General features: G+C 37.0%; 2 protein-coding genes across 2 annotated transcripts; both read left to right on the top strand.

The window, feature by feature from the left end:
* The first annotated feature begins 4,775 nt into the window (after positions 1-4,775).
* On the top strand, positions 4,776-11,010 carry LOC133694258 (DEAD-box ATP-dependent RNA helicase 3, chloroplastic-like). Its single transcript, XM_062115751.1, has 10 exons — positions 4,776-5,466; positions 5,814-5,950; positions 6,048-6,462; positions 6,708-6,806; positions 7,754-7,978; positions 8,454-8,831; positions 9,562-9,705; positions 9,805-9,900; positions 10,018-10,292; positions 10,702-11,010. The coding sequence occupies exons 1-10, from the start codon at positions 4,981-4,983 to the stop codon at positions 10,766-10,768; spliced, it is 2,322 nt and encodes a 773-aa protein (XP_061971735.1). The 5' UTR covers positions 4,776-4,980; the 3' UTR covers positions 10,769-11,010.
* Positions 11,011-12,016: 1,006 nt separating this feature from the next.
* Positions 12,017-12,538, top strand: LOC133694931 (uncharacterized). The gene has a single exon (XM_062116617.1). It carries the CDS (start codon positions 12,017-12,019, stop codon positions 12,536-12,538), a length of 522 nt encoding a protein of 173 aa, XP_061972601.1.
* The last annotated feature ends 2,524 nt before the right edge of the window (positions 12,539-15,062 follow it).

Raw genomic sequence — 15,062 nt, forward strand, 5'->3', positions numbered from 1 at the left:
ATAAAAAAAGGCATGAATTAACTCCTCTTGCTATAAATAAATAAATGTAAAAGTGGTAGTATTAATCGATGAATATTGCGATGATAGAAATGAAACCGCCGGCTTACGAGGATATTAGTTAGGGAGAGGGGGAGGAGAGGAGATCTGACTGACGGAGGCCTTGCTTCGTTTACAAACCAAGTACCTAACTGAATGATTTGATTTCATGAGATAAAATGAAGCGCTGCTGACGTTGCTACCGCTTTAGAACGCGGAAGAGAGGATTGTTATTGCTATTAAATAGATAGAAAGAGAGGGAATTGCAATATTTCAATGTCTTTTCTGGTTTCCAATTTTCTTTTCTTTCTTCTTCCTTTCCTTCTTTGCTCCACTGCTTTTTTTACAAAGTCCTAATGGGGGTCGCCTGGCTACGCAGCGACTAATTTTTTTTTTAGCATAAAAAATATAAAAAAATGCTAATATTTAATAGTGTTAAATATATCTGGAAAGTTAGAGGCTGGATGACTGCAATATCTTATGCAAAACTAATATTTATAATATTAATTGTAATATTTATAATATAAATAATAATATTTATAATATTAATAATAATATTAAATTTTTTATAATTTTTTATTATTTGAAATTAAATATATGGTTTTTTTTATAGTAATAATATTTTTTTAAAATATTATTAAAAAATATAAAAAATGCTAATATTTAATAGCGTTAAATCTATCTGTAAAGCTAGATTCAAGAGTCTGGGTCTGACTGCAACATCTGACCCAAGAGTAATATATATAATATTAACTATAATATCAATAGTAATATTTATAATATAAATAATAATATTTTTAATATTAATATTAATATTAAACTTATCTGACCCAGGTTCTTATAATTTTTTTTTCATTTAAAATCAAATTTATGATTTTTCTTTAATAGTAATAATATTTTTTTAAAATATTATTAATGATAATGATGATAATAATAATAATAATAATAATAAGAATACTAATGATTATAAACTTGGGTCTAACGTCCTAGTCAGATTCAAGTTTCTGAGGTCTAGTTCGTCTAATAATAATAATAAACTCATCAAACCTTGGTTCTTATAGTTTTTTAATCCCTTCAAATCAAATTTATGGTTTTTCTTTAATAGTAATCATATTGTTTTTTCAAATTTGATAATAATAGAAATATTAAGAATAAAAATAACACTAACAATCATAATAATATTAATAATAAGAATATCAACGACGACAATGACGACAACAACAACAATAATTTTTAATTTCACCCTTCAAATAAAATTTATGATTTTTTTAATAGTAATAATATTTTTTTAAAATTTATTAATGATAATATTTATAATATTAATAATAATATTAAACATGCTTGACTCAAGTTCTTATAGCTTTTAATTTTACTCTTCAAATCAAATCTACGGTTGTTTTCAAATTTTTTTTTAATATTAATAATAATATTAAACTTGCATGACCCATATTTAAGTGGGTTTGACTGCAAAACCAGACCCAAAAGTCTTGGATGTGGGTCTAGTTTCAAGACCGTGTCATGAAAGTGTTATGACTAAATAGAAAAAAAAATTAATATTAAAAAATAAAATTAAAAACAATTAATTGAAAAGGAAAAAATAAAGCAAAAAAAATTAATTTATTATTATTTTAAATTTTAAATTAAAGAATGGAAAGATGATTATAAATCTATTAAAATATATTAAAAATATAAAAAATGATGAATTAAATAAGTGTTGTTGATTGAAATGGAAACTGATATAAAAAATAAAAGTTATTTTTATACTTTTTTTTATTTATAAAATGTATTAATTTTAATCACATTCTTATCTATTTTTAATTTACAAATAAATTAAATTAATTTCTTAAAATACTATGAAATCTTAAAAACAATTTAAAACATCAATTATTATTAAAAAAAGTTAATCTAAAGGATTAAAAAAATAAGAAAGAAGTTATTAATTACAAATTAAAAAAATTAAAAAAAGAGAGGTGATATCTACACGTGTTGATTTTGTGATGGAAGTAGTTTTTAAAAATATTTTATTATTTTTAAATTTTTTATATCAACACATTAAAATATTAAAAAATATTAACTTAATATTTTATAAAAACAATAAAAATATCATACATTATAAGTTATGAAAACTCTATTTATTGTTTGTTTTTGTGATTAAAAAAAATATTTTCACAAATTTCATTTTTTTATCCCCATAGTCATTGCGAGGAAGAGCCCCTCGGCTTTGAGTTCTTTTTTTTTTTTATAGATTGTTTTAATAAGTTAATATTAAAAATTAATTTAAAAAATAAAAAAAATATTATTTTTATATATTTCTAAATAAAAAAATACTTTAAAATAAGAAAGGTAGCCGAGCCCCCTTTTCTCCCTTGTTTGACACTCTCCTCTTCATTATGGTTAGTAATTGTAGCGGTGTAATAAAGGTTTCTTCCATATTCCATTCTGCTACGCCTATTAGCAGTGGTAGTTGTCGGAGGAGGATATCATCTCCATTCTCCATCTTCTTCTTATTTCTGTGCTTCTTTTTTGACTGAAACTGACAGGCACAGGCCTCGCTTAAACTCTTTGATAGACAAAACTCAATTTATTACTACCACTGCTACTTCCATCAGCAGCTTCATTCTCAGTGCCATCTCCACTCCCAATTCTATCCTCGCCGAAAATACCCAACTTGACGATAATTTTAAAGATGGCACTGATGCTCTGAATCACGAAACCACCCGCCCAAATGACCAGCTTGACATTTCCAACTTGTGTTTGCCTCAGCGACTTATCCAAACTCTTCACACTCAAGGAATTACTATTCTTTTCACCATTCAAGTCAGTACTTCCCTCCTTTTCCCCTTCATCTCTTTATTTGCAATACTGGATAGTATTTTCTTATGGAGTATCCTCTTATTGTTTTTCAAGATTGTATTGCTTTTGTTTTTCCCTTGAATGATTTAGAGAGCTGTTTTAGTCCCGGCACTAGAAGGTCGAGATATCATTGCTCGTGTAAAGAATCGGACTGGAAAGGCATTAGCTTTTGGCATTCCCATCATCAAACGCCTCACTGAACAAACAAGTTCACAGATACTCACAATGCCACATATCATGTCTCCCTTTATAATTCTTTGAATTCATGACCTCAATGTCTTTCTTTTCTAACTTTACAGGCCTAATGGTAGGCTTCCTAGAGTTTTGGTCCTAACACCGACTCGGGTGTTAGCAAAGCAAGTAGAGAAAGAAATGAAAAGGTCTGCACCTTACTTGAATACTGTCTGTGCCTATGGAGGGGTTTCGTATATCATCCAGCAAAATGCTCTTTCTCGCGGGGTTGACATTGTAGTTGGAACTCCAGGTCGAACCATTGAACTATTGAAAGGTAACAGCCTCAAATTGGGAGAGGTTGAGTATTGGTCCTTGATGAAGCTGATCAAATGCTTTCATTTGGATTGGAGGAGGATGTGGAAATTATTTTCGGAAATCTACCATCAAAGCACCAGAGCATGTTTTTCTCTGCAACTTTGACTTCCTGGGTTAAGAAATTGGCAAGGAAATATTTGGACAGTCTTTTGCAGATTGATCTGGTATAACCCCTTTTCTTTTATTCTTGTTTTTTCTCGTTTACTTTCCCTTTCCCTTTCTTGCTATTGCAAGTATCTGTTGGCATTGGGAGAGAAATGGCTTTACTTGCAGGTAATAAATTTTGGATTTGGCCATGGCAAGTAAAAAAAGGAAAGTAAACAAATGCCAAAGATGTGTAGAGCTGAGTAGTAAAGTAGTAATCCAGCAACTCATGGGACCTTTATAATTGGAATTTGTCCACCTAGTTTTTTATTCTAACATGTTGGTTGCAATTTACTGATTTCAATATACTGAGAAATGTGACACCTTTTTTTAGGTTATTCGAGCTTCCCGATGATCCAGAAACTTTTGTGCATCGATGTGGTCGTACTGGTTGTGCAGGGAAGGAAGGTACTGTTATTTTAATGTTTACCAGCAATCAAAGGAGTGCAATCAGATCCTGGAGCGTGTTGCGGGGTGCAAATTTGAGTTTGTCAATCCACCAGCTATTGAAGAGGTTTTGGAGTCATCAGCTGAGCAAATGGTTGCAACTTGAGACGGAGTTCAGCCTGAGTCCTCACAATTTTTCGCCCCATCTGCCCAGAAATTGATCGAAGAACAACGAAGAAGTGCTCTTCCTACTAGACTAGGACATTTGAGCAAAAAGGAACCTCATGCAGAAGTATCTGCTTTAGGTCGGCATATAAGCATGTCTGCTCAGGAAGCACGGAGAGTAATTGATCAGATTCGTGGAAGATCTTTCGAAGAAACACTCATGATACTGGAGCTGATGCCTAATCGAGCATGTTTTCCCGTTCTTGAATTGGTTTATTCTGCAGCAGCAAAGCCAATTTAGTTACTAGAAAAGATGGTGAATGAAGGTGGTACTGTGTAAAGGGCGACGTCATGTCATGTAATCAGAAGACTGAATGGTTATAATGGAGGATATGAATATATGCAATATTATTTAATAGAGTAAGTATTCCACTTGGTGCTAAGGTCTAAGACGATCCGTTTCTCTGGTTTGCACAAGGAACGATGTTATTTTAATTTTTAAGATTAAAAAATTTCCTTTTCTTCTGATGGTTCAAGTCAAGTGCAAAAAGAAAAAAACGAGGAACGTTTAATGGGCCAGTGAGACAGCCCACAAAATGAAGCATAGAAGGAACACAAATATCTCTGTCTGTCTGTCTATAGCAACAAGAAGCAAAGGAGGAGGTGTGCAAAGCCACACGTTTTGGAGAAGCGCGGCCTTATCTTCCTTGCTGCTAACTTCTACTACTACACTCCCTCGGCGCCTACACCCTAAAAATATCCCATTCTTTCCTTCTCTCTATTTTTCCATAGACTCGCTGCCTTACCTTGAGGAGTGGAGCAGGAAATAAAGAAGAAGAAGATAAAATGGCTTCTACTTCTACTGTAATTGGGGTTTCTTCTATCTTCCATTCAAAGACCACTACTAGTTGTAGAAGAGCAGCAGCAGCGACAACAACAACAGCCGCAAATTTGTCATCAGCTATGCCACTTTCTTCCTCGTCTGCTTCTTTTTTGTCTGAAAAGCCTCCCCACTTCAATTCTTTGATAGCCAAAACACAACTTAGCTTTAAACACAGCCTTATTATTAATACCAACAGCACCTTCACTCCACCTGGTGCTATCGCTACCCCCAATCCCATCCTCAGCGAAGAGGCCTTCAAAGGGTTAGATGGGTTTTCTGATTTTGAAGCTGATGCTGATACCGACGATGCTGTCGATTACGACTCTTCTGAAACTGAGCCAAACAGCAATACTAGTGAGGACGAACTTGACATTTCTAAATTGGGTTTGCCTCAACGCCTTGTCCAAACCCTCCAGAATCGAGGAATCACTCACCTTTTCCCCATTCAAGTCTGTACTTTCCTCTTTTCCTTTCCTTTTTTCTTTTTTTTGGTTTATTACCATATTTTTATCCGGTAACTATTGTTGGTCTTGCTCCTTTCCATTCCATAGCTCTACATATTTCCTATCTTACTCTTTTCTTTGCTTTGCAGCACTAATACATGGTTTTTTTTTTCCTTTATTTATTTTTTGATAAAAATGAACTAATACATGTTATTTGAGATATCATCAATGTCCTGTCCCTTATTTTCCTAGTCCATTACTTGTTTGAGATATTTAGCTATTTTACTATCTTGTGTCCTGCTATTATCCCTTTTTTATGTCCTAACTTATCCTTTTGCTTTTCAATGATTTAGAGAGCTGTTTTAATTCCGACTCTGGAAGGACGAGATCTCATTGCTCGTGCCAAGACTGGGACTGGCAAGACATTAGCCTTCGGCATTCCAATCATTAAACGCCTTACTGAAGATGCTGAGCTAAGAGGTTCCCAAAGGTGGGTGCTCCCTTTGCCTGCTGCAGATGTCCATCTCCTTTTAATTCCGTGTATTCATGAGCTTATTAATTAATGTCTTTATTTTGCTTTTTGACAGGCGAACTGGTAGGCTTCCTAAAGTTTTGGTCTTAGCACCAACTCGGGAGCTAGCAAAGCAAGTAGAGAAAGAAATTAAAGAGTCTGCACCTTATTTGAGCACTGTTTGTGTCTATGGAGGGGTTTCCTATGCCACACAACAAAATGCTCTTTCTCGTGGGGTTGATGTTGTGGTTGGAACTCCAGGTCGAATCATCGACCTACTGAAAGGTAACAGCCTCAAACTGGGAGAAGTTGAATATTTGGTTCTCGATGAGGCTGATCAAATGCTTTCATTTGGATTTGAGGAGGATGTGGAAGTTATTTTAGAACGTCTACCATCAAAGCGCCAGAGCATGCTTTTCTCTGCAACTATGCCCACCTGGGTAAAAAAATTAGCAAGGAAATATTTGGACAATCCTTTGCAAATTGATTTGGTATAATCCCTTTCTTTTTTTAATGTCTTTGTGTTCTTTGATTCTTGTTATTGCAATTGTCTGTTGGTACTGGATAATAAAAGTCTTTACCAGCACAGAATAATTTTTGGAGTTGGGTATGGAAATGGAAAGAAAGAAAAGAAAAGGAATAACTTACTGCTTGCAGATTGAGGGTAAACAAGAAGATAATTAAATTTATCTGACTTAACCCAAAAACATGTAATTAATCCTTTCCACTTTTACAGGTCGGGGACCGAGAAGAAAAGCTGGCTGAAGGAATCAAACTTTATGCAATATCAACCACAGCAACATCAAAGCGAACCATTCTCAGTGACCTTGTAACGGTATGAGTTGGCAGTCCCATCATTCAAAATCCATTTGTCTTTATTATTGGAGTTTCTATGGATGTCTGAGCCTGCTTGAGTTCTGAAGAGATTTTTGTTCGAATTTGTTTCCTGATAGTTTGTGTAGGCGTTGCTTGTTCAGAGCCAAAAATAAAATGCTCCATTTGCTTACTTTACAACAAATTAAAACTTAAAATATCTCCATTTTGTCCTTGTGCCTTATGAGGTGTCAACATCTCATCATATCTTAATCGAAAACATTTTTCAGCATTGCAGGATCTGAACTTTGTTTTCCCTATATATATATAAAGATTTTGGGACTTCTTAAATAGACTCTTTTAGTCTGCTATGTTTTAGAAGATTGTCACAGAATCGGACAAGAAGGAAACTTTGGAAAATTGAACTTGGGGAAGCACTTCCATGATAAGCAACTAAAATCATGCTAGAATTCTGTAGGCACGCTCTTGAATACCATCAATTAGAAAATCCTTCTAGGATTTTGTTATACGCATTTATATGTGTCACTTATAGTTCCTGTCTGAGTGGAAAGTGGTACTTTAAATGGCAAGCTTGCTTCTATGATAAAACATTTAGGTTATTAGTAAGTATTTACTATTGAATGCATTTTTGTTTCATTCATTATCAATTACTATTGTGATAATAGAACTCATTATTGGTCGAAGTGATTTCAGAAAGGGTACAACTAAATTCATTAACAGTTTTGTTATTCCCACCACTTGATTCTCTTAAAATGACTAATATATCTTCTTCATAATGTTTATTAAATTCCAGTTTAAAATATCCTCTTCATTACATAAAGAGGTTACAATAGTTATTTTAAGAAAGAAGTGGTGAGAATAACAATTTTTGTAGTGAATTAGCATCACCCTTTCTGAACCAGAGGTAACTGTTGTTTCTAAAGCAGAAAACATTTCCATTGTATTTAGGTCTATGCAAAGGGCGAGAAGACTATTATCTTTACTCGGACCAAACGAGATGCTGATGAAGTATCCATGGCATTAACACAGAGTATAGCTTCCGAGGCATTGCATGGAGATATATCTCAGCATCAGAGGGAGAGAACTTTGAATGGTTTTCGACAGGGAAAGTTCACTGTGCTTGTTGCCACAGACGTTGCATCTCGTGGGCTTGATATCCCAAATGTTGATTTGGTAAAGTCGTGGAATTAGTTTTTTAATGATTGCATAAAGAAAGTTCTGTTCTTTTTGTAATTTTCTGATTTATTTTTATGGTAGTCAGTTTTATGCATTTTAAAAATATGCTAGAATTAGGGGAAAAAGCAAGTTTGTTTTTTCTACAAAAAACATTAACTGCGACAGACTCTCCCATCGCAGTTAATATTGAAGATTAGATTTTGTATCTATGAGGACTCAGAATATGGAATTTATACCATTAGCTCTGATTGAGACAGGCTGAGTTGTTATTTTATTGATGTGTAATCATTGGGAGAAATGTGCATCAATCATTATGAAAACCATGGATGTAGATATATAATTTTCAATACTTAGATAACTTTTCATACAAGATCTTTTCAATTGGAACTTTTCCCCATTGTTTATTTCCAAACACTCGGGTTGTTTTTTCAACAGCTAAGAAACTTGAGACCTTGTTGACCCTTTTCTCCAGATTATCCACTATGAACTTCCTAATGATCCAGAAACTTTCGTGCATCGCTCTGGCCGTACTGGACGTGCAGGGAAGGAAGGTACTGCCATTTTGATGTTCACTAACAGTCAAAGGAGAACTGTCAGATCCCTAGAGCGTGATGCGGGATGCAAGTTTGAGTTTGTTAGTCCACCAGCTATTGAAGAGCTTTTGGAGTCATCAACTGAGCAAGTTGTTGCTACCCTAAATGGAGTTCATCCCGAGTCTGTAGAGTTTTTCACACCAACTGCCCAGAAATTGATTGAGGAACAAGGAACAAGTGCTCTTGCTGCTGCACTAGCACATTTGAGTGGATTTTCTCGGCCTCCTTCATCCCGGTCTCTCATTAGCCATGAACAAGTAAATAACTAGCAATCAGATTTTGATTTTATAACCATGTGTTTGATATGTGTGTGTGTGTGTATATATATATATATTGTAGGTGTTGCTCATGAATTTTTTTAAGTTGCACATTAAATGTGATCTTACTTGCAATGATTGCTTGTTTCCTTTTTTAATCAGGCTAGTCTTTAGTTGGACATTTAGTTAACTTTCCGCTGCTGTTTAAATACTATTAAGAAATTGCTCACAAAAAGCGCATTTTTTGCAATGCAAGTGGTTGGTGGGACTGCTCGCTGTTCTTTCACATTTTCACTCAATCATGTGCAGATAACTTGCGATAACATCTGTGATCATGTTCCATGGATGCAAGTATTGCTGTCAACCAAATTCCCTGATTTCCCAGAACCTTGTTAGCTTAATCGTGCATGCAGCCTTGGCACATTCCTGAGTTTGTTATTTTCAGCTGCAAACTTCTAGAAGCATTTCCTTTTCTGATTAACATGTACATGGTATCCCTTTTCTATTCTAGCATTGTAGTAAATGTGCAAATCCATCAGGTGTTATGATTAGGACTTAGTCTGATGTTTTGTTTATTTGTATTATGTTTTGCAACTTATCTGTTTGCTATTTTTATTTTCTTTAGATAATTGCAGTATATTTGTTTCCTTTACTGTTATAGGTGGACTACAACCTTTATAGCTATCTTAGCATCTAGCCAGTAACTTGAACTGGACCCTTGTATCTGCAGGGATGGACAACGTTGCAGTTGACTCGGGATCCAACCTATTCTAGAGGGTTTCTATCCGCTAGATCTGTTACTGGATTTCTTTCTGATGTTTATCCTGCAGCAGCTGATGAAATTGGAAAAATACATCTAATTGCGGATGAAAGGGTATATTCTGCAAGATGTTCTGAACATATTCACTGGATTCTTTTCTTCTTGATGCATAGCATTCTTCACAACACGCTAAATATAATGTGTTTATATCAGGTTCAAGGAGCTGTTTTTGATCTTCCAGAGGAGATTGCAAAAGAATTGTTGAATAAGCAACTACCACCTGGAAACACTATTGAAAAGATCACCAAGGTTCTTTTTAGATTTTGGTCACTCATTATTGATGGTTGTACTTGCCCGCATAGGCTGCTTGAATTAGCTGCAATGATCGTATGCAGCCTAAAATCTTTTTATTAACTTCATTTGCAGCTGCCTGCATTGCAAGATGATGGTCCTCCAAGTGATTTTTATGGAAGGTTTTCTAGTAGGGATCGTCCTGCTAGAGGGGGTCCTAGGGGCCAGAGAGGTGGTTTTAGATCTTCCCGTGGTCAGGGAAGTGGTAGATATTCTGATGATGAAGGCACGAATAGGCGAGGTGGTCGAAGTAACAGTAATGAGAATAGTAGGTCCTGGATGTCGAGAAGCAGTGGAGATGATTGGCTGGTTGGTGGTAGAAGATCAAGCAGGCCATCATCTCGGGATAGGTATCTACTTTTCTCATAGCAAACTTGGGCACGTTTTACATGTCAATATTGTAGTCTGATTAACCTTAAAAGAATAAGCCACAATATCAATAGCAACGACAGTTTTAGTAGGTTCATCTGTTGGTCAAGACCTGCTTATACTTTTGTTTAATTCTTTCCTTGAGATAATGTTTGGTAATTGCTTTTAGAAATGTTTCTGGTTGAATCTAGTAATCATGCATTTAATTAGATCTTTGGTGACCTCAATAGGATGAGGTTTGGATACATGCATGATGTGGGCAACTAGTGGATTTCTTTTTTTCATTTTTCCTGATCCCCTTTTTTTTCCCCCTGTTGTGTTTCTTATCTCTTGCTGTCTTGTGTGGTTGAAGGTTTGAAACTGACATGACATCTTTATTGTGCCTAGCAGAAGCTTTGGTGGCTCTTGTTTTAATTGTGGGCGGTCGGGGCACAGAGCATCAGAATGCCCAAATTAGGAAGATTTTTAGTTCCCTCCTTCCGACTTTGGGAATTTTTTGGGACTTTGAACAAGCTGGAGGTGTTGCAACTAGGAATTGCTTTCTATTTGTTTGCAACTGGTATATCTTGTAACATTCCTCGGAGAAGGAGAGGATTCGATCTGAAATTAGCTCGCACATGTATGTGGTGCTTTCTGATATTTTATTCATTGCCTTGTGATTGAACACTTCAGTCTAGCATAATGAAACTCTTTTGGGTAGTTATGTGTTGGTAACTTAATGTTTGATTCAGCAATGATTTGGTAGACAACCCTGGATTTTTTTTTAAAGGAATTATTTTTTCTTATTATAAAATTATTATTAAGACCGAGAAAGACAACAGAAAAAAACAATGTTGTTGAGATTACTATTCACTTAAAATTTGAGATAAAGTTCTAATGTCAAATTAAAAACATGCAATATATAAATGATGGATTAAAGACGACTATAAGTTGCTCAATCTATTTTGTTAAAAAGAATATCGATGATAGTTCTAAAAACTTGGCCTCTCTTGTTGCTGAGAGAGTCTCTCACAGCATTCTCATCCGGAACTAATCCCTTGGCCTTATCTGTTGGAGAAGCTCTTTAAAGACGACTATAAACTTAGGGGTTTGGGGTTTCGGGGTCGGGGTTTTGGGGTTAGGGTTTTGGGTTTAGGGTTCGGGGGGGTTCCGGGACCGGGTTCGGGTGCCTGGTTCCGGGTTTCGTGTTCCTGGTTCGGGTTAGGGTTTATGGTTTACATTTTACAGTTTACTGTTTTAGGGTTTAAGGTTTACGTTTTATTAGAGTTCATGGTTTTGGATTTGGAATTTTAGGGTTTAGGGTTTATTAGGGTTTAGTTTAGGATTTGGGGTTTACGGTTTATTAGGGTTTAGGGTTTTGGGGTTTAGTTTAGGATTTGAGGTTTAGGGTTTAGGGTTTAGGGTTTGAGGTTTGGGTTTAGGGTTTAGGCTCGTCTCAAAATAACTAAGGGATTATGGGAGAAATCTTCTGTGGTGTGGCATCGTTGCCTAGTAGTTTTTTTTTTTTTTTTTTTTCTGGTTTTAAGCTTTCTTATTCTGCTATGAATTCAATTGCCTTCAGGATGTGACATCTTTGGCCAATGGATTTACAATGTTTCATTTCAAAACAGAAGATGAGCTACAAAAGGTAATTGAAAATGGTCCTTAGATGTTTGGCGAGAAAGCCATTATTCTGCAGAAATGACATTCTGGGTTTATCTTCAACATGAACAAGATCACCAAAATTCCAGTATGGATTCAGATATATGATCTACCTTTTCTTTTATGGACAAATGAGGGTTTAAGTGAGGTAGCCAGTATTGTGGGCCAACCACTCTCTTGTGATGAGTTGACACTTGGATGTAAGTGCTTAGACTACGCGCGGTTGTGTGTGGAGGTAGATGCATCTCTACCATTTGTCCAAAAATTTGAAATTGAGTTCTCCGCTACTATCAGAGAAGTTCATGTGAACTATGAATGGAAGCCGAAGAGATGTGAAAAGTGCCAAGTTTTTGGTCACTTATGTCAGCCTTCAGCTGATAAGCAGGTTAACAGTGATGCCTTTCCTAGTCATCAGGGTAAAGGTAATGCCTTACCTGCCATAGACACAGATGATAAGCAGGTTAACGGTGATGCCTCTTCTAGTCATCAGGGTAAAGGTAATGCCATTACCTCTCCTGCCACAAACACATATGAGATGTCCTCTGAAGACTTAGATTCCTCAGCTGAGACAGAGACAGATTCCTGAGACAGAGACAGATTCCTTAGACGAGACAGACACAGATGAGTCAACCTTTGAGTCCTCAACTGAAGCCATTTGATCTTGGGGATGTTAATTCGATAACTTCACTGTCCATAAACGACCATGCTAGCACATTGCCACTAGAATTGCCTGTGTGCACTACTAGTAAGCAAATGTCTTTGTCATCTTCTGAAACCAGCTCTTCATCTCGGGTACCTACCATAGATTTACCTAAGATGACACCATCTCGAGCACGTCCTCCAGAATCTCTATCTGTTGCACAATCTGTTGGATGTGATGACAATGGATTTACTCTTGTTAGCAAGAGGAAAAAGAAGAAGGATATCCCCTAGATGAAAACTCGGGTAGCTACACATCGTGTGACACCATTTTTTTTACCTTCCAGTTGAGCGATTATCTTACCTGAGTTTTGATTATTTCTATATCAACCGGCTGAACGGTTTGTGCTGCTTTGTATATTTTCTTTCGATGTACAAGCTTGTTTTCTTTTTTGTTGACCTTCCAGGTCCTTTGTAATACTTGGGGTATATCTCCCGTATCATGTACTTTTTTTGGATCTATACAACTTAACTTTTATAAAAAAAAAAGTTCAGGGTTTAGGATTTTAGAGTTTAGGGTTTTTGGGTTTAGGTTTTTAGGTTTTGGAGTTTAGGGTTTTAGAGTTTAGAGTTTTGGATTTTGAGTTTTGGAGTTTAGGGTTTTAAGGTTTAAGGTTTTGGGGTTCCGGGTCCGGGTGCAGGGTTCAGGGTTCCCGGTTCGGGGTTCGAGGTTCGGTTTAGGGTTTAGGGTTTATGTTTTAGTTAAGGGTTTTGGTTTTAGGGTTTAGGGTTTAGAACTTGGGTTTGGGGTTTCAGGTCCGGTGTCCAGGTTCCATGTTCCAGGTTATGGGTTTGGGGTACAAGGTTTCGTTAAGGATTTTGGGTTTAGGGTTTAGTGTTTGGGGTTTTAGGGTTTAGGGTTTGGGTTTTAGGGTTTTAGAGTTTAGAGTTTAGGTTTTAGGGTTAGGGTTTAGGGGTTTGGGGTTGGGGTTTGGGGTTTTGGGATTCGGGTTTCAGGTTTGGGGTTCCAGGTTACGGGTTCGGGGTTGTGGGTTCGGGGTTCCGCGGTTCCGGGTTTCCGGGTTCGGGGTTTCGGGTTCAGGATTCTGGATTTAGGGGTTAGGGGTTAGGGTTTAGGGTTTAGGGTTTAAGCTCGTCTAGGGGTTAGGGTTTATGGTTTAGGGTTTAAGCTCGTCTAGGGGTTAGGGTTTAGGGTTTAGGCTCATCTAGGGTTTAGGGTTTAATGTTTTAGGGTTTGAGTTTTAGAGTTTTAGAGTTTAGAGTTTTAGGGTTTAGGTTTGGGATTGGGTTTGTGGATTGGGGTTTGGGGTTTTCGGGTTTAGGGTCTAGGGTCTTGGGTTTTTTGGGTCTAGAGTTTTGGGTTTGGGGTTGGGTTTGAGGATTGGGGTTTCGGGGGTTCGGGGTTCGGGGGTTTGTAGGGTTCGGGTTCGGGTTCGGGTTTAGGGTTTTGAGTTTTGGGTTTCGGTTTTCATTTCGGGGTTTTGGGTTTTGGGTTTAGGGTTTAGGGTTGGGTTTGGGTTTGGGGTTTTGGGTTGGGGTTGGGGTTTCGGGGTTCGGGGTCGAGGGTTCTCGGGTTCAGGGTCGCGGGTGGTAAGGCCCGAGTCCCGGGTTCTGGGTTGGTTTTTGGTTTTGGGTTTTGGGGTTCGGGTTTTAGGGTTCGGGGTTCGGGGGATTTTGGGGTTTGGGGTTGGGGTTGGGGTTTGGGGTTTGTGGGTTCGGGGCTAGGGTCGGGGTTCGTGGTTCGGGTGCTGGGTGCCGGGGGTTGGGTCCCGGGGCTCGGGGTCCGGGTTTAGGGGGTTTAGGGTTATGGTTTTAGGGTTTGAGATTTGGGGTTTTGGGTTTTGGGTTTAGATTCAGAATGCAGCTTGTATATTCTGTGGATTACAAACAGAGACACATGAGCACCTTTTCTTCAACAGCACAACCTCTCGCCAGGTATGGGAAACTGTAACTGCAAGGGCCAATATATACTGGCCATGCTGTAATTGGCCAAATCTTCTTCAGTGGGGTTCAACAAATTACTGCAAAAAGAACGATATCCAGCACACTATAGCTCGCCTTGTTCTCTCCACAACCGTTTACCTGCTTTGGCAAGAACGGAACAAAAGAGTCTTCAACAGCTAATACCAGACAGCCCCAACACTAGCTGAGGACATTTTCCAACAGGTTAGATCACAAATATCCACTATGAAATTCAGTGGTAGAATTCCTAACGCAATCTGCAACATATGGGGCCTCATGGATCTGCAAACACCTGCATGGTGACATTAGTGCAACAAAAGGATATGACGGGAAGGATGCTTATGCTTTCGGGGTGCACAGAAGGCTTGCGCAAGGAACATGGGCAGAACGCTACACAACTTTTCAAAAATTAATTGCATAGTCACTATTCACGTAGAACATTATGCATGGTTTTTCTTACTGTTAGGAGGCGATTTATTGCATTGCCA

The sequence above is a fragment of the Populus nigra genome, chromosome 5 (genome assembly GCF_951802175.1).
Source record: "Populus nigra chromosome 5, ddPopNigr1.1, whole genome shotgun sequence".
In the NCBI taxonomy this organism is placed as follows: domain Eukaryota; kingdom Viridiplantae; phylum Streptophyta; class Magnoliopsida; order Malpighiales; family Salicaceae; genus Populus; species Populus nigra.